This window comes from Drosophila takahashii, chromosome 3R (assembly GCF_030179915.1).
Source record: "Drosophila takahashii strain IR98-3 E-12201 chromosome 3R, DtakHiC1v2, whole genome shotgun sequence".
NCBI classification, from domain to species: domain Eukaryota; kingdom Metazoa; phylum Arthropoda; class Insecta; order Diptera; family Drosophilidae; genus Drosophila; species Drosophila takahashii.
In genome coordinates, this window is record NC_091681.1 from 285,702 (window position 1) to 309,858 (window position 24,157).

The window sequence follows — 24,157 nt, forward strand, 5'->3', positions numbered from 1 at the left end:
AAATAAATAAATAAATATTATTTCGGTTTCTTTACTATCGAATGTTTGCATTGAGACCAATTGTAATAATTTTCTAGTTGCACTCAAGAATATTCTGGATAGCATTGTTCCAACCAAGGTACGGGGCTCCTATAGGCTTCCGTGGTATACTAAGCGCCTCCAGAAGTACACAAATTTAAGCACATTAGACGCTGATGGAGTATCTTCGTTCTTCCTAAAACATTGGTATTGTGGTCTTCTTGAGCCTCTTAAAATCGTTTTTTCTGCCTCTCTAGCATAGGGAAATTTTATATCTAGATGGAAAATGGCTATAATTCTACCGCTTCATAAATGCGGAAGTAAGTCTAAGATCTTCAACTACAGGCCAATTGCCAAAATAAGCAATATCGCAAAGCTGTTCGAGAGAATAGTAGTTAAAAAGTTATCTTATGTAAACACACAGACGGGTCTGCCGAGGAACAGTGATAATTCGCACTGTCGGCACGGAGACGCTTTGGAAGTACGAGGTCTCTTCCCGGAGGTCAGAAAGGAAGACCGCGGAGTTATAAGATGGGTTGATAACTGATTTATTGTAAAGTTGGTACATGCTTATATACTAATTAGAGATGCGGAAGTTTAGTGGCCAGGATAGCAAAGTTAGGTGTGTTCTAGAGCAGGTCAGTGAAATTGATTACGGTAACGGATTGCGTAGTTGTTCGGCTGGCACTGCAGAAAGTGCTAACTGCTTGGGGGTCTTGACTTTGTGGAATATGCTGATCAGTAATTATTACCAGCCTTATGTGCAACTGGGCGCGTGGTACTGTTACCAAGTTGGAGACTACTTGATTTGTTGGTGCTTGTCATGTTTAGCAACAACATACAAGGGTAGTCTTAATTAGAGCGTGTTGTCGGTTAGCATCTAACAAATCAATGAATGCGGGAAATGTCTCCGTCAGCTGTTAAGGCTCAAGCTTCTGAGTATCGTCCTTCCACTTTTCTTGTTGCTGCTGGATTTTCCCTTTGAGGTAAGCTACATCTCGCTGACGGGTTAGGTTTTTAATTTTGCTGCTGAACCACGAATTTTGTATTGGCTTAATCACCTTGGTCCTCAGGGGCACAAACTTGTTGAAAAAATACTGGATATTGTTGGTTAAAATATCTAATTGACAGTCCACATGACAAAGATTGTAAATACATGACCAGTCACAACAGAAAAATTCAGTCTTTAATTCATCACAGTTTGTATTTTTGTAGTCGCAATACGTAAAAGAATTAATTGTGTAGTCAAAGGTCAAGTCATATGTTAAAATTATTAAGTCATGTCTGGAGAAGGCTGGTACAGAAACCTGGTCATAATGAATTATTTTGCTTGGGTCATTGATAAGAAATAGATCAAGTAATGTATAACAGTGGCTGCTATAGTGCGTGGGAATCGTTTCGTTTACTGAGTACAGACCTAGGGATTTAAAGTTATCCACGAGATGGCTTTCTGACAATAGGTTGCTGTTGAAATCGCCTGCCAATATGATGTCAGTGTACTCCAGCGAAATATCTGAAACCACATTTAGTAGAGAACCGTAGTCAATTGTCCGATTCGGTCTATATATGCAATCAAGGAGGGTTCTTCCATGAGATTTATTGGGAACTTCTAATAGAATGTATTCAATAATACTGTCACTTAGCTGTTTAAGTACCACATTACATTTCAGCTTCACATTCACATATATTGCAACACCTCCTGCATGACCAATACGATCGGACCGATAAACTGAAACGAACTGCTTTCAACTGTTGGATCGCTACGTAAACGCCGCGACTAGCTCAGAGATATTGTGTGTTCGTCCCACCAAATTTGTATTGCGTGACTGCCCGTGACTGGTGGGACAAATTTGAAAATTTTATTAAGTTTTTCTTTTCGCTGGAATTGGGTTCTTCGTCAGCTGGCTGTAGCGGCTCGCCTGGCCGGCGACGTGCCTCCTCGGCTTGAGATTCACTTCGTGCGTTTCTCGGCGGCGCTCCTCGACGGCGTCGCTGCTTTTGTATCCCTTCGTGCGGCTCGTGGACTCCTGCGGCGTCGTTCTCCAACGGCGTCTCTCCAGTTCCACCCGGCTTGTAGGACTCAAAAGTCTGTACAACCTTCCTTCGGGTCCGACCCGAATGATCCTGGAATCACCTGTTTCGTCGTGCTTCCTGAGGTCGGTCTGGCTCTAGCCTGAGAAACAGATGTCCCGACCAGTCAAATCTGGGGATTCGGCCTTATCGTCAGTTCACCGTAACCCCGACGCCTAGCACAAACTCTTGATCCGCGCTCACCTTGCCGGTAGCTCGTCCTTCTCTCGACTCTGCTCCTGTCCTGCACTCGTCTCCACTCCCATTTCTGTGTCCTGCAGATCTCACCGTTGCAGTTTCAGCCTTGGCCTAGCGTCTTGAATGTGGTATCTTGATCTGGGCGTTAAGCACTCGGTTTCTACGGTACTCTAACTGCCACGCACTCGATTGAATCCTCGCACTTGGTATCTGGCTCACTTGTTTCACTTGTGCTTCCGCTCGCGTATCTTGGTTGTCTCCCCTGTACTCCGGCTGCCAGCGTCGCGCCTTCCGACCGACACGTCCCGTGCCTCTTGGCTGCATGAACTGCGGCGCTTACTGCACTGACTGTCGCGCGAACTCCAACTGACTGCCTTGAGTTGCGCCTGCGCCGTCCTTTTATAGGCTGCGGCGTAGTCCCGTTATTTCCCCTTCTGCACACGGCTCGCTAGGGCCCAATGTCCAAGTGTGTCCCGTTAGTTCCCTTTGCACACGGCACGCATCGGGTCCAAGGTTCAAGATCTCCCGTTAATTCACGGTGCATCCTCTTTGCGCCGGTTCAAAGTCCACGGCTTTACCGTTCGACCTTATTGCCCTTTGGCGGCGTGGGTCCAAGGTCCAGCGCGGCACCGTTATTTCGCGGTCTCTCCGCTTTGCCTGGGTCCAAGGTCCTGTATTTACCGGTGGACCTGGATGCCCTTGAATTCTGCCGCATTCTCGCTGCCTTCGCTGTTGCTAGGGGCTCTCCTGCCTCGAGATTTGTAGGGAGTTTTACGACTCCTCACAAAACATTAAAGCTTTCACAAACAATAGACGAATCACACAGATCAGTTACAAACCACGTTTCAGACACACATATCACATCGTCATTAGACTGGGTGAAAAGGAATGTAAACTCATCAATCTTCTTTAACGACTTTGTGCAAATGAACGATTTTGAGACCATTTTTATAATTACTAATACTTTATATCATGGCACTAGCTATGGAAAAACTTCCTCATCCTGCATTGTTGTTATCAATGGTTATTAGGGGCGCAATCTCAATATTCAAAGTATAAGTTCTAAATTTCTCAAAGTAAACTATTTATTCCCGTTACTCGTAAGTAAATGGGGTATAATGTATTCGTGCAAAAGTATGTAACAGGGAGAAGGAAGCGTTTGCGACCCTATAAAGTATATATATATTCTTGATTAGGGTCACTAGCCATGTCCGTCTGTCCGTCCGTATGAACGCTAAGATCTCGGAAACTACAAAAGATAGAACGTTGAGATTTCCACACATATTCTTGGGCTTCCTACGCAGCGCAAGTCCAGCCAAGCGCCACGCCCCTCTAATGCCCACAATCGCCCACTAACAATTTTAAAAATAATTTCGGTTTTTAGGCGTATATTTATACCCGTTACTCGTAGAGTAAAAGGGTATATTGTATTCGTGCAAAAGTATGTAACAGCTAGAAGGAAGCGTTTCCGACCCCATAAAGTATATATATTCTTGATCAGGATCACTAGCCGAGTCGATCTAGCCATGTCCGTCTGTCTGTCCGTCTGTCTGTCTGTCTGTCTGTCTGTCCGTATGAACGCTGAGATATCGGAAACTATAAAAGCTAGAAGATTGGCATTTTACATGCAGATTCTAGGAGCTCCTACGCACCTTTTGTTTCAAAACGCCCAAAAGCCCCCTCTAACGCCCACAGTTTTGAAGCTATTATGAAAATAGTAACTGATATATATTCGCTTCGTCAATACCTATCGATTGGCCAAGTAAAAAATTGCCACGCCCACTCTAACGCCCACAAACCCAATAAACGCTTAAACATGGCCAGCGCCTACATTTCCGCCTTTCATGACCAGTAGTACCAATATCTGGCGGTAGATGGCGCAATACAATATACACTAGCGCCATCTAGGAAATGGCATTGGAAAAAATTGCGTTTTTTTCTGTGGTTACTCTAATTTACATTATGTTAATGCAAATTTTAAATTATTTAAAATGGGGCGCGCATTTTGTCTCTTTTTGCTCGTATACGTTTTTCACAACATATAAGAAGGCATATTTCTATTAAGTTGTTTAGCTAAGTAACGGGTATCTAATAGTCGAGGCACTCGACTATAGCGTTCTCTCTTGTTTTTATTAAAGCCATTTATGCCAGCATTTTGGCATTTTTCTAGCATTTTCAACTTTGAAGAAATGTAGCTTCTAAACTAATGAATGGAACTCAATGCCGTGTATAAGAAAGTTGGAAGGCATTCTATTACCTGTAAAATGAGTATTTTATGGTTGAAATCGGTTTTCCACAACTCCAGTTAGAAATTAAAAAAATGTCAAAAACGTTTTTTACACTTAACAAAAATTCTGCTCCATTAGGAAGACGGACCTTACCGCAAAACAAAGGTTTCCTTAAACCTAAATAAATAAATTACAGCATTGCCAAAAAACATAAAAACATACAAAAAAAATGGTAATATTTTTTTGATTATAATTGGACTAGTTGGATGGAAAAAATTATTATTATGGCTATGTTTTGTTTTACTTTATTTTCCTTAGAAAAATTCTTAAAATTATTTTGGTTTGAGGTTTGAAAAATAAAAAGTTTCACTTTAAAAATGCTTTAACAACACAACAAAGCCAGAATCAGTTTGCCCCCGAAAAGTTGTCAACTTTTAACATTTTTATATTTTGAACTTTTTGGAGAACGCAGTTTAATTTGGAAATTCGTTACAAATTCAATTTGTATGCATCCAGCGAGGTAAATTTAAAAATCAATAATTTTGTAACACAGCGATATTGTTCAATTTAATTTTAAATTCTAAATTATTTAAAATAAATTTTTGAGAGTAGAAGAGGTTACAATAAAAAGCAAGGAAGCTTTTATTTTTCCTATTAATTTTTTGGACAGACAGACGGACATCGGACATAGATCGACTCGTCTAATGATGCTGATCAAGAATATATAAGTTAACACAATCACCCAGCATCAGAAAAGTTGCCAGGCTGATCCCGAATAACCGGATGGGAATAATGCAAGGCCAGCGTAATTTTAAGAATTTATGTACTTAGTAGTTAGTCGAATTTTGGAAATAAATCGTGACGGACATCGCCTCGCGAAATCAAAGTCTTCTAATTTTAATTGGTACCCAACGAATTCGTAAGACCCTCGATACGTCGTTCAGTTTAAAACTTTTTTTTTTAAAACGCGATCACTTTAAAAAAATAAAAAATAAAGAAAACAGTACCAGCAAACTCCAAACCAACAGCAGCAGCAGCATTACAAAAAATAACATAATACGCCAACGTCGCCATACCAGGAACTGGCAAAAACAACAAGAAGAAAAAACTACAACGAACACCAGCAGCAGCCACAACATTTAAAACGAGGACGGAAGGTAACTTCGGCAAGCCGAAGTTTTAATAACCTTGCAGATTTCACGAATGAAAACTTGACTAGAATAGTAACATGAATTAATAAACAACAAAATATTCTATAATTGAAAAAACTAAAAATTTAAAATGTTTCACCCTATTGTTCCTATTGGAGCTATAGCATATAGACGTCCGATCGAGTCGGTCAAATCGCTATCTTTTAAACTGAGCTCGCAAACGGTATTGAAACAGACGGACATGGCTATTTTGACTCTCCTATTGATCCTGATCAAGAATATATATACTTTATGGGGTCGGAAACGTCTTTTTTGCTGCGTTACAAGCTTCTGATTAAAATTATAATACTGAAAGATAATTCTTTGTTATTATCTTAAACAACAACCAATATTTAGAATTAGATTTATTGTAAAACTAGGTACAGTATATAAAATACTAAATTTAAGTATGCGATCTGGCAACGCAGAACGTAAAAATGTCTGGCAACCTTGAAACGCGAAGAAGAAGATATACTTCTTCGCCAGAACTGTGCTAAGTACACACGCATTGTGAGAACCGCGAAATAAAAATCATTTAAACAACAAATAAACATTATAATTTTCTATTACAATAATCAGAAGTGGCTAATGCCGTTTCCTCACTGATGTACACACTGCAGTATTTTTTCGGTATTCAAAAAAATGCTATTTCCTGTCCGCACGGGAAAGCATTTAGCATTCAGCATTTATTATTTCGAAAACAGATGTGTTTTGTATTTAAATTCAAAATATTCAATATTCAATATATTCTTACTTCCTGTGACAAACCTGAGCGGCAAATGATTGGTCAGGTTTTGTTAACTTCAGTTACTCGTAATTTTTTTTTCTGCAGAGAAATCATCTATAGTGGGCCTTGATAATTTTGAAAATTTTGCGATGGCCGTTTTGTCGATAGTCAAAAAATACTCAGATATTTGGTATTTTAGGCACGAGAATATCAAAATGTAGTAGCATTTATTGTCGAATGCTCTTTTCTCCCACCTCTAGAACCACTTGAAAATATATGGGAAAAATGTAACATATACCAAAAAATGTCAAAATGCTACATTCAGCTCTGGTGAGGAAAGGGCATAAGAACTTAAAAAAGCAAAGTGCCTACTAAATAAAAGAAAAACTTACACCTGATAATAAATAATTTTGATTTTAAACAAAATGGATGAAAGTGATTATGAAAAGTACACAATTGACGGCCTTAAGCGTATTCTAAAGACATATAATCAACCTTTAACTGGCAATAAACCAGAATTAATTCAACGTTTACGAAAAGTTCGAGAAGCTGACGCAACCGCAAAATCATTGGCGGCACCAAGCCGTAAGGACAACGAGAACATAGAGGAACAAAAAGAAGACGAAATGAAAGACAATGGAGAAGAAAGAAAAGTTCGAGAAGCTGGCGCAACCGCAAAATCATTGGCGTCACCAAGCCGTAAGGACAACGAGAACAAAGAGAAAGGAAAAGAGTGCGAAACGAACGAAAATGAACTACAAGGAAATCACTACAACGAAATGAAAGACAACGATAAGCCAGACAACGAAAAGCAACAAGGTTATGAAATGCAAGACAAAGATGGATATATGAGCAACGAAAGAAACGAGATCAACGAAGCAGCGAACGCAAATGTTAACGAGAAGAAAATTGAGAATAAAGTGGTACAAAAGGGAAACGAAGGAAATAATCAAGAGAAATATATTGCCGAGACGACTTATGAAAGTGAGAACGAAAAATATATACAAGAAGTTCTTACGATTACTACATCTGCAACCAAGCCGATAATAAATAAAGGAATTTCATACGAACAAAACCTGAACAAAACAAGAGAGAACGCTATAGTCGGGTTGGTGTCCCGACTATCTAATACCCGTCACTCAGCTAAAGGGAGTGCGAACGCTGTACTGGATAGTGCGAGGGAGATAGATATATAAATTTTGATTGCGTATAACTTTTTAATGAATGGTCCGATTTGAAAAATGTCTTCTACATTTCGATAGGTATAAATATACACAACAAAATTGCATTTATACTTCTCGGAAATCTTTAAGGATGTGGGCGCAGGACCCATTTTAAAATCGTTAGTGGGCGATTGTGGGCGTTAGAGGGGGCGTGGCGCTCGGCTAAAATAAACTTGCGCTGCGTAGGAAGCCAAAGACGGACATGGCTAGATCGACTCGGCTAGTGCCCCTGATCAAGAATATATATACTTTATGGGGTCGGAAACGCTTCCTTCTAGCTGTTACATACTTTTGCACGAATCTAATATACCCTTTTACTCTACGAGTAACGGGTATAATTAAGCAGGACTACGAAGACATGAAATGGGATTTAATGATGCGAGAAGTGGAACTATTAAAAAGAGAATTACGAATTTCACCGAAAGAAAACGAAATATTAAATATGACCAAAAAGGAAAAACCAGTCGATACACTAATCAACAATAATATCCCGTTTACTCATCTTAAAGATTTTGTGTCAGAATTTGACCCTGTGGATGGTGATACCGACATTCACCTATTTAAAAAGCAAATTATATTTGTGCAAAATATTTATCAACTTGACAGTGTACGTGCATTAATTTCTAATCGGTTAAAAGGAAAAGCTGCCAAATGGCTATAGAGCTGCTCGGAGTCGATGACAATGCCAGTAAATGAATTGCTTTATGAAATGGAAAACATTTTTAATAACCGTGAGTCTCAAGTTGCAATGAAACGCAAGTTTGAAAAGAAAATTTGGCAAAGTGATGAATCACGAGAAGGAGCGAGAGACGCTCCTTCCACGTAAAACACAGACTTCGAGTAGTTCAATTTGTGAAACAGTCGATCAGAAAAATAACAACTGAAATCTTTATTTCATGTTAGCATTTTTATACCCTTGTAGAGGGTATTATAATTTCAGTCAGATGTTTGCAACGCAGTGAAGGAGACGTTTCCGACCACATAAAGTATATATATTCTTGATCAGCACCAATAGCCGAGTCTATCTAGCCATGTCCGTCTGTCCGTCTGTCCGTCTGTCCGTTTCTATGCGAACTAGTCTCTCAGTTTGAAAGCTATCGCGATGAAACTTTCCCGAAGGTCTTCTTTCTATTGCAGGTAGTACATATGTCGGAGCCAGCCGGATCGGACCACTATATCTTAAGGCTCCCAAACAAATATAAGAAAATTCATTGTAACTTTGTAGGAAGTAGGCGTTTTGATTCTTGACTACTTAAAAACAAAATTGAAATAAATCGAAACGCTGAATCTGGAATCCCTGGAACTGCACCGAGTGAGTATTCTTTTATCTACAAGGGTATATAAGCTTCGGCTGGCCGAAGGTAGCTTCCTTTCTTGTTGTTAATTCATTTACATATTATCTTACATTTGTGCTCTCCTTGTCTGCTCGCACGTCTACGCCGTTCGCCAACTTTTTTCAACTGCGCAACTTCACTGCGTGGCTTTGGCAGCGGAGACGTGCAAGAGAGAAAGAGATGTCAGTACCGCGGCTTCGAAGCGGTAAATTCTCGAAATTTTTCGCGATCTTGCAGGGGCGCATCGGCGCCACCGCGGTTTTGGGCGCGTTGAGTACGGGGCGATGAATTGTGAGTGTGAATGGGACAAGATGCATGGTCGCGGCGGCGATATTTAAGTTGCCGACGCAACATTCCCCCCCTCGTAATTCACCTGCTTTCGCGGTGGGTTACCAGGTAATATGTCCACCTTGGCTAGCTTTACCGACGGTCGGGTGACCAGTCCGTCCACAGTGCGCACCACGGCGCTGCGAGCTTGGCCATCGGCCCCTTGGTGAACGTCAACGATCCGACCTCTCAGCCACGTGTTCCTTTTGGCATTTTCGTCTACAATAATTACCAGGTCCCCAATAGCGAGCGGCAGCGGCGGGGGCTGGAACCATTTAGTTCTCCTCGTGAGCGTTGGAAGATATTCCCGTAGCCATTTCTTCCAAAAGCGATCGGCTAGCTGACTTGCGATTCTGTAACTTTTGGCCAGTCGATCACCAGCTTGGATCAGTGATCCTCTTTCCCGCAAACCACTTGAGTTGCCCACTAAGAAATGGTTAGGCGTAAGAGCTTCCGCGTCCGCGTCGTCCAGGGGCGCGTAGGTAAGCGGTCGGCAGTTCAGGGTGTGGTCCACGTCAGCGAAAGCGGCTCGAAATACTTCCTCTCGTACACCTTCTGCGGGGAGAATCTCGCTGAGTATAGACTTAGTTGACCGGACGAGTCGTTCCCAAGCCCCGCCCATGTGGGGGGCACCAGGAGGGTTGAAGCTAAACTCCAACGTTGGGTATTCTCGTTCGATTGCGGACGTTGATATGCGCTCTATATGATGCTGCAGGACTCCGTTTGCTCCTCGAAAGTTTTTTCCGTTGTCTGATAGGATCCGCCGCGGGACACCTCGCCGGGCTACGAATGTTTTCAGGATACATAGAAAGGAGTCCGTAGAGAGTGAGACCGCAACCTCCAGATGCACTGCTCGAGTTGTGAGACAGGTAAACAGCACGCCCCATCTTTTCTCCCGTCTACGTCCCACTACGACATCGATAGGTCCGAAGTAGTCCACCCCGGTGAATGTGAACGGGAGAGTATACGGAGAGAGACGCTCCTGCGGTAGACTTCCCATTTCTGGTGGCGCGGGTCGGGCGTTACGTATGCGGCACCTCGGACAATCCTTGGCAACCTCCCTTACGAGGGCCCTTAGTCCTTTGATCCAATACCGCTGCCTCATTTCATTGACGACGATCTTGTTGTTCAAATGGTGAAACCGTCGGTGGTAGTAATCCGCAATAAGATATGTCACCCGGGGGGTCTCGATAGGATTATGGGCTACTTCACATCCAACTCTACTCCCTCAATCGCGTTTATGCGGCCTTTTACTCGCATCACGCCAGATTCGTCTAGGAATGGGGAGCACTTAAACAATGGGCTCTTGCGATCGTATACGTTGTTACCCGCTCTTAGGGTTTTGGTTTCTTCGGGAAACTCCATTTCCTGACTGACTCGCACCAGGATGACATCGGAGTCCACTGCCCGCTTCAGGTGTAGCAGCTGTTGTAGATGGCCATCTTTGGGTTGCTTAATTAGCAAACGTTGATTGATATGTATTCTCATCTCGGCCTCCACGGACTTTGACAGCCGCAAGCCCAGCACCGCTGCGAGTAGTTCAAGCCTTGGAACTGATACTGGCTTTAGAGGCGCTACGCGCGTCTTGGAGGCGACCAGGGAACATTGAACTTCGCCATCAGCCTCGGTTCGTAAAAACACCACAGCAGCGTACGCATTAAGACTAGCGTCTACGAAGGTGTGTAGCTGACTTTGTAGGCAGCCGCTTTTCCGTGGGATGCATCGGGGTATCCTGACTTCCTTTAGTCGCGGCAATAGGTCCAGCCAATGCCTCCACTCGGTTGCATCGTTGTCTTGAAGCGGATCGTCCCATCCTACACCGGATCGCCAAATGTTTTGCAATATGATTTTGGCCCGGATGATGAAAAATCCTAATAGGCCAAGTGGGTCAAGTATGGTCATGATTATACTTAGAACTCTCCTCTTTGAGTACTTATTTGTCGATCCTAGCGCTGTCATTTCCGGCTTGACCACATACGTGAGGAGGTCAGAACCTGGCATCCACCATAATCCCAGAACCTTTTCTTGATTTTCGTTAAATGCTGCGAGACATCTGGCAGAGGTGTCGGCGCCGTTCTCTAGCTCGCACATTACTTTTAATGAGTTTGAGGTCCATCGCCGCATCTCAAATCCTCCTTCTTCGTGGATTTTCTTTACTGTGCCGGCGAGTGATATCATGTCGCTCTCCGAATCGGCGGACTCGAGCCAGTCGTCGACAAAGATGTTCCTGCATATAGCCGCGACAGCTTCCGGCGACTGTTTGGAGAAGCGCTCCGCGTTTCGATTTCGTATATAGTTGGCCAGGGCAGGAGAACATGAGGCTCCGAACGCCATGACTTGCATCGCATAAATATCAGGATCGCGTGACGTATCTCCTCCTCTCCACAAAAACATTTGGGACCCTTGGTCTTCAGGCCGCACCTTTACTTGGTGGAACATCTCACGAATGTCCCCAGCGACTGCTACTTTTCCTTCGGGAAACCGCATTAGCACTCCCATTAACGACACCAGTATGTCCGGTCCTTTCAGCAGAGCATGGTTGAGGGACACTCCGTTGACTTCAGCCGCTGCGTCCCATACCATCCGGGTTTTCTTCTTATTTGGGTTGGTAACAGTAAAGACCGGGAGATACCAGGAGTTTGATTTGGAGACTATCTCCTCTCGAACTAACTGCCGGGTGTAGCCCTTCTCCTGATAGCTCTTCATACTTTCAATCAAGAATTGGCTAAGAGCCGGGTCCTTTGCCATCTTAGCCTCCAGACATCGAGGATGTTTGCAGCCGAGATTTGAAGGTTCACCAACTTGGAGGCCGGTTCCGTTTGGGAAATTTCCCCAGTCCAGCGCAGACAAAGCTCCTTTTCCGGGCCGTCTAGTCCCAACTCGTCGGCCAGATCCTTCTCTATCAGGGTGCAAGCGGCGCCTTCATCAACCAACGCAAAGGTATTTATGCAGCAGTTTCGACCATACAGCTGCACCTTGATGTAGCGGAACAGCGCCTTCGATGATTCTCCTCCATGAAACAGCACGGCTGGAGGCCTTCGGGATCCTGTTGTAGCGTTTCCTGCTTCCTCGGTTGCTTGGTAGGAGTCCAACAGGACATGGTGGGTCCTTCTACAGCCATCAACTCCGCAATCCCTTTTCGACCTGCAGCTTCGAACTGTGTGATCTTCTAGGCAGCAGTAACACAGGTTTTTATTTCGCACGAAGTCCCAACGCTGATTCCGAGACATTTCTAGGAAATCGGGACATAGCGACAGTAAGTGATCGCGTCCACATTTACGACAAGATGCACTTCTGTTGGTCCGATCACGGGTTTGCCTTTGGGGTTCGTCTGGTGGTGGAATTTCTGAATGTACAAGTATCCGTTCTCTTGTGGTTCTGCGTTCCCCTATGTTTGGCGCATATGGCGTGACCATGCTGGCGCACATAGCGACATTGAACAGCCAGTTGTCGAACATTGACAGATTGGCAGTGATTCCTCCAGTTGAGTGCCGGTGTCGGCCCCAGTCGAACTTCAGGTCCGTCGGTAGTTTTTCAACAAGTTCCCATAGCAGAGCTGGATCATGTAGGTACTCGTGTAGACCTATTGCTGATATTGTCGCGCAGTAGTTCTGCACGGCCAGCGCTACTCGGATTATCGAATCCACGTTGTTGGATCTCACGGCGGGTTCTTCTCTTAGTTTTCGCTGGAGTCTAGCGAAGATAACCTCAGGACGTCCATATAGCATCCTGAGAGTCCCGATCGCGTAAGGAACTGTGGACGGGCACATTAGCTTACCACGTACGGCCTCAAGTGCCGCTCCCTTAAGGGACCTTTGAAGGCGTATCAGGTTCTCCTCATTACTGAAGCCGCATCTGTCTGTAGACTGTTCATAGTTGCTAATGAATAGCAACCACTCCTCTGGCTTGCCGGTGAATACAGGAAGTTCTCTGTGAAGAACTTGTCTTGCGGCTATGTGCATAGCCGATAATCCGGAGCCGCTTTGCCTAGGCGGTGTTGATTCATCATATGCGCCTCCGTGGCCACGCGTTAGTAGCGGCGCTTGGTTATGAAACGAATCTGGCACCGGGTCCGGCTTTCTCAAGCCCCATGTGTTCGTCGAGTTATTTAAGTGCGCCGTGTTGGCCTGAAAGGGCAAACTGATGCTTGGCCCGCACTTGTTGCTTTGGGTCAGGTGATTCCCAATGGCGGTGATGTCGAGCTCGCCGGTTTGATTAAACAATTGCTCGCCGTTTGTTTTCTTTATGACTCCCGCGCCGACTGATTGGGGCGTGGACATCAGCCCGACTGGCTGATCTGCACTTGAGTGATCAGCTCCACCTGGTCCTTCAGGCATGCTTGTTAACGTTGAGTCAGTGGGGAGTCCGCCCGGAGGCGTGGTCAAATCACCTTCAGATTTGTCCTCCTCTTTGTCCTTGTTTCCCCCTGGGGGTGACATGGTCGATTCCTCACGTGACTCGGGTTACGTAAGCCTCTAGGTTATGTTGAGCCGCAACCGCGTTTAGGTTAGGGCTCCTCGCTCAGCGCTGAAGCTGCGCCTGGTTCCAATATTTTTCCGGCCGCCATCGTCTCACACCGTGACACTTTTTCCTTTAGCGCAGGCTGACTTGAACTTGCCCCGGAAGGTTGCAGTCACGCCGTTAGATTCCGATTGATGGCTCCACGTTTCAGTCGGGAAAAATATTTCAGAATGTTGGCTCGCGACTGGTGCGAGAGACGCTCCTTCCACGTAAAACACAGACTTCGAGTAGTTCAATTTGTGAAACAGTCGATCAGAAAAATAACAACTGAAATCTTTATTTCATGTTAGCAATTTTGTTAATTCATTTACATATTATCTTACATTTGTGCTCTCCTTGTCTGCTCGCACGTCTACGCCGTTCGCCAACTTTTTTCAACTGCGCAACTTCACTGCGTGGCTTTGGCAGCGGAGACGTGCAAGAGAGAAAGAGATGTCAGTACCGCGGCTTCGAAGCGGTAAATTCTCGAAATTTTTCGCGATCTTGCAGGGGCGCATCGGCGCCACCGCGGTTTTGGGCGCGTTGAGTACGGGGCGATGAATTGTGAGTGTGAATGGGACAAGATGCATGGTCGCGGCGGCGATATTTAAGTTGCCGACGCAACAAGTATTTCTACGAAAAACTAATATAATCAAATAAAATAAATATAAGTCAAGAAGAACTACTGGAGCACTTGATCGACGGAATACCGGATTATGCGCTACGCAACCAGGCAAAAATGCAACGATTTTCAAATACAGCTGAGCTATTGGACGCTTTTAAGAAAATTCGACTGAATCAGATTTTCGTCAACAACAACAACAAAGTTACACTCCAGGCAGATACTGATAAATCTGCTATTGTAATTAAGTGCTATTATTGCAATTCAAAGGGACACATGCCCAACGAATGTCGCAAAAGCAAGAGGGAACCTGGATCCTGTTTCGTCTGCGCTGAGATGGGGCACACTTCAATCAACTGCCCGAAACGCAAGAATATCCCCACTGGAGAGCACAAACAATTCAAATTCATTTGTAAGAAAAATAGAGTATTTATTTACTAAACAAATTAACAATTTTATCCTCTCATTAGAAACCCTAATCGATACGGGAAGTCCCATTTCTCTTATACGTGAAGAACACGTACCAACTGAATTTATCGAGAGTTATAATTTTCTTAGAAATAAAAGTGAACTGATTATCATGGGAATAGTTAAATGTAAAATCATATTTGAAAACCAAGAATTTAATAAAGATTTTTTTGTTGTACCTAATGAAACAATGGAATATTCTGCAATATTGGGAACAGATTTCTTAGAAAAGGAAAGATTTGTGTTAATAAAAGAAAGTAAATTAAGATTAGAAAACAAAGTAAGTAAAGACGAAAGTAAACAAAATATGGATGAATTAATTAGACTATTATACGACAACGAAGAGAAATTACCCAACAAAAAAAATGTATGTGAATACAACGAAATGTACTTGAACCAAAATGATGAACATATGTCCGAAATAGAAAGTGAATGTCAAAACCTAATGGCAATTGAATTAGATAAAGAGGAAAATACATTAATTATTAACAATACTAACATACAAATAAAATATCATCTTAAGTTACAACAAATCTTTAAGCAATATTATTTAAATACTGAAATCCCTAAGAAGCCGGAAACTAAATGCCAATTAAAATTGATTCTTAATAACGAAAAGCCCTTCCATTATAAGCCCCGCCGATTATCGTACGCAGAAAAAGAAAAAGTCCAAGAAATATTAGATGAGTTAATAAAGAATGAAATAATAAGGCCAAGTCAGTCAGAGTTTGCTTCTCCAATTGTATTAGTTAGGAAAAAGACAGGAAATATTAGACTATGTGTTGACTACAGAACATTAAATAAAAATACTCCCAAAGATAATTACCCTTTACCGTTAATCGAGGATCTAATAGATACTCTTGCAAACAAAGAAATATTTATGCCCTTTCCTCACCAGAGCTGAATGTAGCATTTTGACATTTTTTGGTATATGAGTGATTCTTTGTGAAACGTATCGAGATTTTCTTCATGGTCTCAAAACGATATCTAATTTTTATGATACTATCACACCATTTAAAAAGGATTTTTAAAAAAGTTTAAAAAAAATTCATTTGACAGAAGTCAAGAAATGGCGTTGCTATTTTTTTGTTTAATTTATTTATAATTTTAAATTACGCGGGAAAAAAAATAAATAAAAATACTCAAAAATTATTATTTTTGCCAAGCTTTCAGATGAAAATAACAACCATAATGGTTCCAGAGCAAAATACGGTCCAAACTTAAAAAAAAAATTTTCATTCTCGCTTTTCTGCAAATCGGCATTTTTAATCTTTATAAAAAAATAGTATAATGTTCTATACATAATTCTTATTGGCTCCTAAAAGTTTCGTCATGGGACCTCCATTACTTTCTGCATAATTTAATAAAACATTAAAAAACAAAGCAGTCTTTCGTTGTTATACTGTGAGGAGCCAATTGGCTCCCCACAAATAGCCACTCCCTAAATGTATATATAACCCCCCACCTAGGATATAAGTAATTAAATAAGGCTAGAGTTAATCTAAAATAGTATTATAAGTTAGGTTTAAGGCTACAAGGCCGCACCCGATAGTTAATAAAACTGTCATCGCCATCGATACTTGCATCGCTAGCCTGGAAGGCTTATCCCACACCAACACACACATACCAGCGCTGAAACGAGAAATTCACCACGAAAAGCGGTCACATGACCCAGCTTCGCATAAGAGCGAGCGAGAAAAACGCATGATCGCGTTGGAAATCAACCCCCGAAAACTGGCACGCGCCCATGAGGGAGAGCGAGAGGAAGATATGCCGAAGCTTCGAGAAGCCAGGAAACCGAACGGCGAGAAGTTTCGCGAAACCGAAAACTCGGAGTTCTTTGGAAGAGGTCGACTGACGCGGACAAGGAATTTAAGTGCGGAAAAGAGTGGGCGATTTTTGCCACTCCGGGAGTGAAAGACGACAGAAAACACGAGGAGAAGCCGAGCAAGCAACGTGCTCGACGTGGAAAAACACCAGGACACCGGCGCTACCTGAAAAGCAGCGGAACACCCAGTCGTCGAGTGACGGCTGATGAGGAGAAGGACAGCGAAGAAGGACAGAGGATTCGTGGATCACAGTGGTGCCGGCCCAGGACCAGCGGCGGAGCACCCCCAGTTTACGCGCGGAAACTTTGCGTGTGTGTGTGTGTGCGGGAGCGAGACGGGTGAGTGCCAAGCCAGTGAGACCGCAACGAGTGGCCAGCGAAAAAACAAGTCTGGCCAAAAGGTGCAGTATGTGCGCTTAGAAATCTCGGCAGGCCTCGATGCGGTATCACTGGGTAGAATCCGGCTAGATCAGCCATAACCTTTGCCCAGATAAAACCTAACACCATGTAACTCTAATGAAACTGAAAAACCTAACCTCAAAACTGTATCCAAACATGAAGAACTCACCTCCCAAATACTGTATAAATTTGAATAAATCCAGAATACCCTGAAAACGTATATATATTTTCGTCAAAGCAAATATTGAAAAAAAGAAAAGATTCTAATAAACAACCACAATCAATTTAAAGCCTAGAAAACCCACTATATTTTCTTACCCACACTTGAACCGCCTCAAAATGCTCTCCAACGGTACCACCCCGATTTATTTAACCAGATATTTTGTCAGAGGCCAGGCTCAGCCGGCTGCATAGCTTGGTCCGACAGCGAGTGCTGGCGGATGCCCATGTCAGGCAGCCACATGGCCTAGAATTGCCAGGCGTCCCCTAATCGATTCCCTCTCGGTCTCCTCGTGGCGAGTGCCGCGAGTCAGACCCAGTACGCGCTACCGCTGACCCCCTTTGCTTTTTGTTGATGCCCAAATCAAATCGAAACGGTGTTTTATACGATAACCCGGTGGCTGACACACTACATCTCACGTCAGCACACCGCTCATCGAAGGCCCTAGTCTCAATCTTTATAAATTTGGCTGTAAAGAGATCCTGGCGTGACCGAGCTTCACCCCAGCCTAAGAAACTACTTCACAGTCTGGCGCCCGAGCAGGGACTTGAGGCTTATGAATTTTAGATGATTATATGGCCTAAAGACCCATCTGGTTACTTTCCTCGATTTGTGTTTTTTGGGTACAGCCATATAAGAGCGAATTTTTGTTCAAGTGGGTACGCACGGAGAGGAATAAATATCGAGGGACATGCAAATCTAGAACCAAAATTATCAAATATATATATATAAGCAAGACACAAGCGGGAGAACTTTTACCAAAGTATACCCAAAATCAAGACCAAACATAACCAAAAAAAACGAGAGGTTGTCAGAGGCAACAGACCACGTGGCCAACAGAACCACGTGAGTCGCATACAGGCATAGCAAAGAGAGAAAGAGCGGGCCCTCTATAGGTGAACCAGTCAGGCCGCGAGATTTTAACAGCACAAGCTAATCTATACTCCCCACAGCGCAGCCATCTTGTCTTCGCTCTCATCGTCGTCTCTCTCACATCCACAGCAATCGACTGCAAGTACAGTCATCGGAAGCATAGAAAAGGAATCTGAAAACCACTGTCGCCGAGTCAACACATTTTTCACGGAATTTTTCCGCTACATCCAGCTTTTACATCGCCGTCGAAGAAAATCTAAATCGTCGTCTTACGCCTTATTGTGGTTGCCATCGTTCCGCTAGGCAGTTATTAATCCGTTAGCCAATAAATAAACATTTTTCGCTGTTAAATTTTGTTAAACTTTTGAGCTTCGTTTGACCCTCGTTAAAAATTTCTTTCGCCGCACCAAAAATCTGGTTTTTCTTCGTTCTCCGTTGGATTATTTTCGCAAACATGGGGGCACGTTGGATTTCGTATCTCAGGAAGCGGGAATTGGAGGCAATTCTGAAGGAGTTCGCCTTGGACGGAACAGGAAACGTGGAGGAGATGAGGAGCCGGTTGGCAGCCTTTAATAATCGTGACGATCACGTTTTGGAGATAGCCGAGCGTCTTCAGGAATGCGAATCGGAAATATTGGCCGCGATCAACGAGCGGAAGCAACGGACGCCGAGTCCAAACCCTGCGGGTCCGACTAAACTCCATGTCCCACTGGGATGCGCCAACCCCGCTGAGGCAGGTGTCGACATAGAAGTCAACACTGCCAGGCGGGATATTTCTCCCAGAAAGCTGGAAATGACAGCGGCAACTCTAGCAGAAAAGCTGAGAAACTGGGGAATCACCTTCGACGGGACAACGGACCCGATCTCGTTTATTCAACACCTCGAGGAACGAGCAACAGCTTACGAAGTCAACGTGGAGAAGATGCCGCAGGCCATCCCTGGTCTTTTGACGGACACGGCCGAACACTGGTTCAGGACAAGCCAGCTATTGGGCGAATCCTGGGCAAACTTCAAGAAGGCATTTCTTGACTTTTTCCTACCACCGAGGTATTTCCAGAGACTCGAGGATGAGATTCGTACCAGGCACCAGCGACCCGGAGAAACATTTAAGCAATACCTTGTAAACATTCGATTAATGATGCACAGAGCGGGATATAATTCAGAACAGGAGTTAGAAAGGATTTATGAAAACCTACAGTCAGACTATCAACTGTTTACCAGGAGACATGAGTTCACAACGCTGGAACAGCTGACCGCCTTGGCAGTGACTTATGAAGTCACCCGCGATCGAGACACAGGAAGTCATGCAAGGATGCTGTCTGAACTGCAGTCACCGCCGAAGAGAATCGACCAGATCCCGTCGTACTCAGGGGCGCCACCAACGGGTCGCCAAGATACAGCACGATCACCCCGACGAACATTTACACCGGCCGCCGTGGTACCGGAAATAGTTCCTCGGGTGGGGAACGTGTCCATCGTGCCAAACTTCAGACTAGCCTGCAGGAATTGTGCGCAGGCTGGGCATTTTTCACACGAGTGTCGCAATCCCCGAGTTCTCTTTTGCTGGGAATGCGGTCGCCGAGGAATACGAACCAACGAGTGTTGTCGTCGCAGTCATCCGGGAAACGAGAGGAGTCTTCGTCCCCTCGGGGAGCGGCCGGAGACTGCCAGGAGGAATCCCCAGAATTAAAGGATATTTTACAAGTCCAGGCGAGCAGAATCATCGCACAAGTACAAATCGAGGGTCGACTATTTAATGCAACCATAGACACCGGAGCCAGCAGAAGCTTTGTGAGCGAAAGAGTCGTTCAACTCGTGGGCACACCACATAACGTACGGACGGTACGCACCCAAGTCAGCCTGGCCGAAGGCTCCCGCAAGGAAATAACCAAGTCACTGGTGGCGAAAGTCCAGTTGGACCAACGTTGGGTCACCTTTCCACTCCTAGTCTTACCCTCAATCATGGAAGATGTGCTTTTGGGCATGGACTTTCTCTGCGGCGTGTCCGCCACCCTCCAATGTGGTCGCGTTTCGCTACAACTTAACCCTCTTCTCGTAGCCAGCACCAAGAGCGACTCAGTTCTGTCTCCTCTCCTCATAAATGAGTCTTCGTCAGAAGAAATCGACAACTTCGATGCCACCGTCCCAGAACTACAAAACAACGAACCAGAGCGCAGGATGCCAGCTGCCCCAACAAACAGTATTCTAGGGCCCAGAGAGGACACAGCCGTGCGAAATAATCCATTTCGACGGAACCCGAGTTCTGTATCGGCAGAACCAGCCGAAGAAGCGCGATTGCCTTCCCCAACCAGACCAGCGAATGCATCTGATACTGGAGGAGCATTAGCAGTAATCAAAGAGACCCCAGGGCCGGAGGATCTAGAACCCTGGGTACACAAATTTCTACAGGAGGAATTGGCCAAATTTGACGGACTGACCGGAGTGTCACACATCGCCGAACACTCGATCACAATGCGGGATGATAAACCCATTAAACAACGGTATTTTCCCAAGAATCCCGCAATGCAGAGGATTATTGACGAGCAGATCGACGATTTGTTACGCAACGATTGTATAGAACCTTCTCGGAGCCCCCATAGTGCCCCTATTGTACTCGTGGGCAAGAAATCGGGAGAGATGCGGCTCTGTGTTGATTTTCGGCAACTGAATGCCCACTCAATCCCCGATGCGTACCCGCTGCCCAGGATAACTCACATTCTGGAGCGGTTGCGCCACGCCAAGTACATCTCCACTCTTGACCTGAAGAGCGGATACTGGCAAATCCCCATGGCCAGGACAAGTCGCGAGTGCACTGCATTTACAGTTCCAGGAAGGGGACTGTACCACTGGAAAGTCATGCCGTTTGGTCTTCATTCAGCACCGGCCACATTCCAGCGGGCGCTCGACAGCGTAATTGGACCAGACATGGAGCCCAACGCGTTTGCGTACCTGGATGATATAATCATCATCGGGCGCACGTTAGAAGAGCATGTGCACCATCTTCGAGAGGTATTCCGACGGCTACGAAGAGCGAACCTTCGCCTCAATGCAAAGAAATGTAGTTTCTTTAAGCGCAGCCTGGTATACCTGGGGCACGTCATCAGTGAGGAAGGGATCCACACTGATCCCGACAAGATTTCGGCAGTACGGCAACTGAGTCCGCCCACTTCATGCAAGGAACTACGTAGATGTCTGGGTATCGCGTCATGGTACAGGAGGTTTGTACCCAACTTTGCCGGCATCGTACAACCCATGTCTCTGTTGTTGAAAAAAGGAAAAAAATGGCAATGGCAACAGGATCAACAAGACGCGTTCGAAGAATTGAAGCGGAAGCTCACGGAGGCACCTGTTCTCGCCTGTCCGGATTTCAATGAGAAGTTTGTCTTACAAACCGATGCCAGTGATATAGGGCTAGGAGCCGTCCTAACCCAGAATATCCAGGGAGAGGAACGCGTCATCGCATTCGCTAGCAGACGTCTCATCGCCGCTGAAGAGAACTATTCAGCCACTGAGAAGGAATGCCTGGCCATTATATGGGCCATAAGGAAGCTTAGGTGTTACATCGAAGGGTATCGATTTGAGGTGATCACGGACCATCTCGCATTAAAATGGCTCAACTCAATCGACAATCCCACCGGCCGAATCGCACGCTGGGCGTTAGAACTGCAGCAGTACCAGTTTGACGTCACCTATCGGCGCGGGAGCCAGAACATTGTCGCGGATGCGCTGTCACGACAGCCCTTGGATGTACTGCAAATGATTCAGGAGGATAAGCCTGGGTGCACATGGTATCAGCGAATGCTGAAACTCGTTCAGGACAAGCCTGAAGATTTCCCGGACTACGCGTGTGAGAACCAACAGCTATATCGGCACCGCGGAACCCGACCCGACGATGAAGACTACGTCCCTTGGAAATTGTGCGTGGCCAAGGATCATCGTCAGCGAGTGCTGGCAGAATGCCATGACCAGCCCACGGCTGGACATCTCGGAATCAGAAAGACAACAACCCGGATCGCCCAGAGGTATTACTGGCCGGGACTCTTTCGTGATGTCGCCAGGTATGTTCGCAAGTGCGACACTTGTCAACGGTTTAAGGTAAGCCAAAACAAACCAGCGGGTAAGATGTTCACCAGGCAGATCAGTGAGCCCTTTGACACTGTCTGCGCCGACTTCATTGGACCCCTTCCGCGGTCTAAGAGCGGGAACAGTATGCTGCTAGTATTTTTCGACGCCTTTTCAAAATGGGTTGAGTTAGTTCCATTAAGAAAAGCTACTTCGGCACACCTTGAGAAATCCTTTCGGGAGAGGATTTTAAATCACTTTGGGATTCCCCGTACCTTTGTTTGCGACAACGGGACCCAATTCACAAGTCGGTCTTTCAAAGCTTTCTGCAAACAGGCGGGAATGGAGATCCAGTATACGGCACCCTATACTCCGCAGCAGAACCCGACAGAGCGGGCCAATCGCACCATTAAAACTATGGTCGCCCAGTATATCGAGGATAAGCAGACGACGTGGGACGAACTGCTCCCTGAGCTGAACCTGGCTATAAACAGCAGCGTTTCTGACTCCACCGGATTCAGCCCGGCGTTTGTTATACAAGGCAGAGAGCCAAGACTCCCAGGGGCCTTGTACGACGAAGTCACGCCGGGACCAAGCCATGTTCCAAGATCACCCGTCGCGAAAGCGGAGTTGCTGCGCGACGTGTTTAAGGCGGTCCAAACAAACACTCAGCGAGCTTCGATGGATCAGCGGAAGCACTACGACCTCAGAAGGCGCGCGTGGAGACCAACTTTGGGATCACTGGTCTTTGTAAAGCAGCATCACTTGTCCAGGGCGGCGGATAACTTTGCTGCAAAGTTAGCACCCAAGTATGAGGGGCCGTACGAGGTGGTCAAATTCATTTCGGCCACGATCGTGCGTTTAAAACACACACGAACCAAACAATGCAGGACGGCATCGCTCGGAGACCTAAAGGAAGCAGTCGACGACCCGGAGACCCAGGGTCCGGTACCGGTAGAACAGGACAGCCCAGACGTAGCCAAGACTACAGAGCAGGTTTAGTGGTCGGGTGACCCTAAACTCCAATACAGAAAGCCCGCACCGCGGCCTCATCGTAGAGAAAATACACATATCAAGCCAGCGGTCGAGTGACGCTCAAAAGAACCCTGGCCGAGGCAAGAGCCAATCCACAAGGACCACTGCGAAAGGAGCCAAGTTTGAGTCAGTGGGGGCCACTTGCTGGACGGTGCGCTTTCCCAACGTCCCCACTCCCCTCAGGGGAAACTCAATGCTCCCAGTGTCCACCGTAGCTTAGCCCCTCTAACTACAAAACTAACCAAAACTAAAACGGTAACCCCCCTTTTCCACAAACTAAAACTAATAAAAGGTTATCTTCCCAACAGACATGGCAGCAGGCGACTTCCCCGACTGGAGGCACCTGGTGAGGTGCGTGGAGGAGGCCATCGGGCCGTGCCCTGGCCAGTACGCCGAGCCAAGTGACCCCACCGCCACACTGGAAGAAGCCCCCCAGCGTGGCCAAGACGCATCCGGCCCGGAACACGCCAGGGAGGCTGACGAGGCCCCCGTCATGGAAGATTTCGCGGGCCATATATGGCGGGTGCAGGACAACGGATCCAGCGCAGTCCTGGAGAGGATGGACCCTAACGGGGTCATACTCGCATACGCGGATGAGAAGGGCAGCGTCTCGGTGACTACAGCACCGACACCCCCCTTGGAGACGATCGAGGTCTCCGATGAGGAGGACCTGCGTACCACACGGGACCCCCCACCGGATGATGAGATGCCCGTCCTCGTTCCAATCGACACCCCCGGAGAGGATGCGGTGATGGGACTAGCCCTGGTCGCCACACCTCCGCCGATTGCCCATTCCGAGGCCGACCTTCCACTCATGTTCGCGAGCTGGGCCGCA

General features: G+C 45.6%; 3 protein-coding genes across 10 annotated transcripts in view; all 3 read right to left on the reverse strand.

Moving 5' to 3' along the window:
• Positions 1-24,157, reverse strand: part of Myo81F (Myosin 81F) — a 1,428,838-nt gene that overhangs the window by 155,517 nt on the left and 1,249,164 nt on the right. The gene's annotated exons all lie outside the window — the stretch shown is intronic.
• Positions 8,469-10,756, reverse strand: LOC108056814 (uncharacterized). Of its 2 annotated transcripts, none has more exons than XM_070217114.1 (2): positions 9,060-10,756; positions 8,469-8,541 (listed from the first exon to the last, which is right to left on the reverse strand). In XM_070217114.1, the coding sequence occupies exon 1, from the start codon at positions 10,418-10,420 to the stop codon at positions 9,323-9,325; it is 1,098 nt and encodes a 365-aa protein (XP_070073215.1). In that variant the 5' UTR covers positions 10,421-10,756; the 3' UTR covers positions 8,469-8,541; positions 9,060-9,322. The 2 variants fall into 2 exon arrangements, with proteins under 2 accessions (XP_070073215.1, XP_070073216.1); XM_070217115.1 differs by having other exon boundaries at positions 8,490-8,534.
• LOC138913396 (uncharacterized) lies at positions 12,030-14,368 on the reverse strand. Its single transcript, XM_070217042.1, has 2 exons — positions 14,160-14,368; positions 12,030-14,110 (listed from the first exon to the last, which is right to left on the reverse strand). The coding sequence occupies exon 2, from the start codon at positions 13,752-13,754 to the stop codon at positions 12,030-12,032; it is 1,725 nt and encodes a 574-aa protein (XP_070073143.1). The 5' UTR covers positions 13,755-14,110; positions 14,160-14,368.

What these genes read in the sequence shown, in the direction of transcription:
- LOC108056814 (XM_070217114.1), bottom strand. Translation starts at nt 10,420, where the DNA reads ATGAGGCAGCGGTATTGGATCAAAGGACTAAGGGCCCTCGTAAGGGAG.
- LOC138913396 (XM_070217042.1), bottom strand. Translation starts at nt 13,754, where the DNA reads ATGTCACCCCCAGGGGGAAACAAGGACAAAGAGGAGGACAAATCTGAA.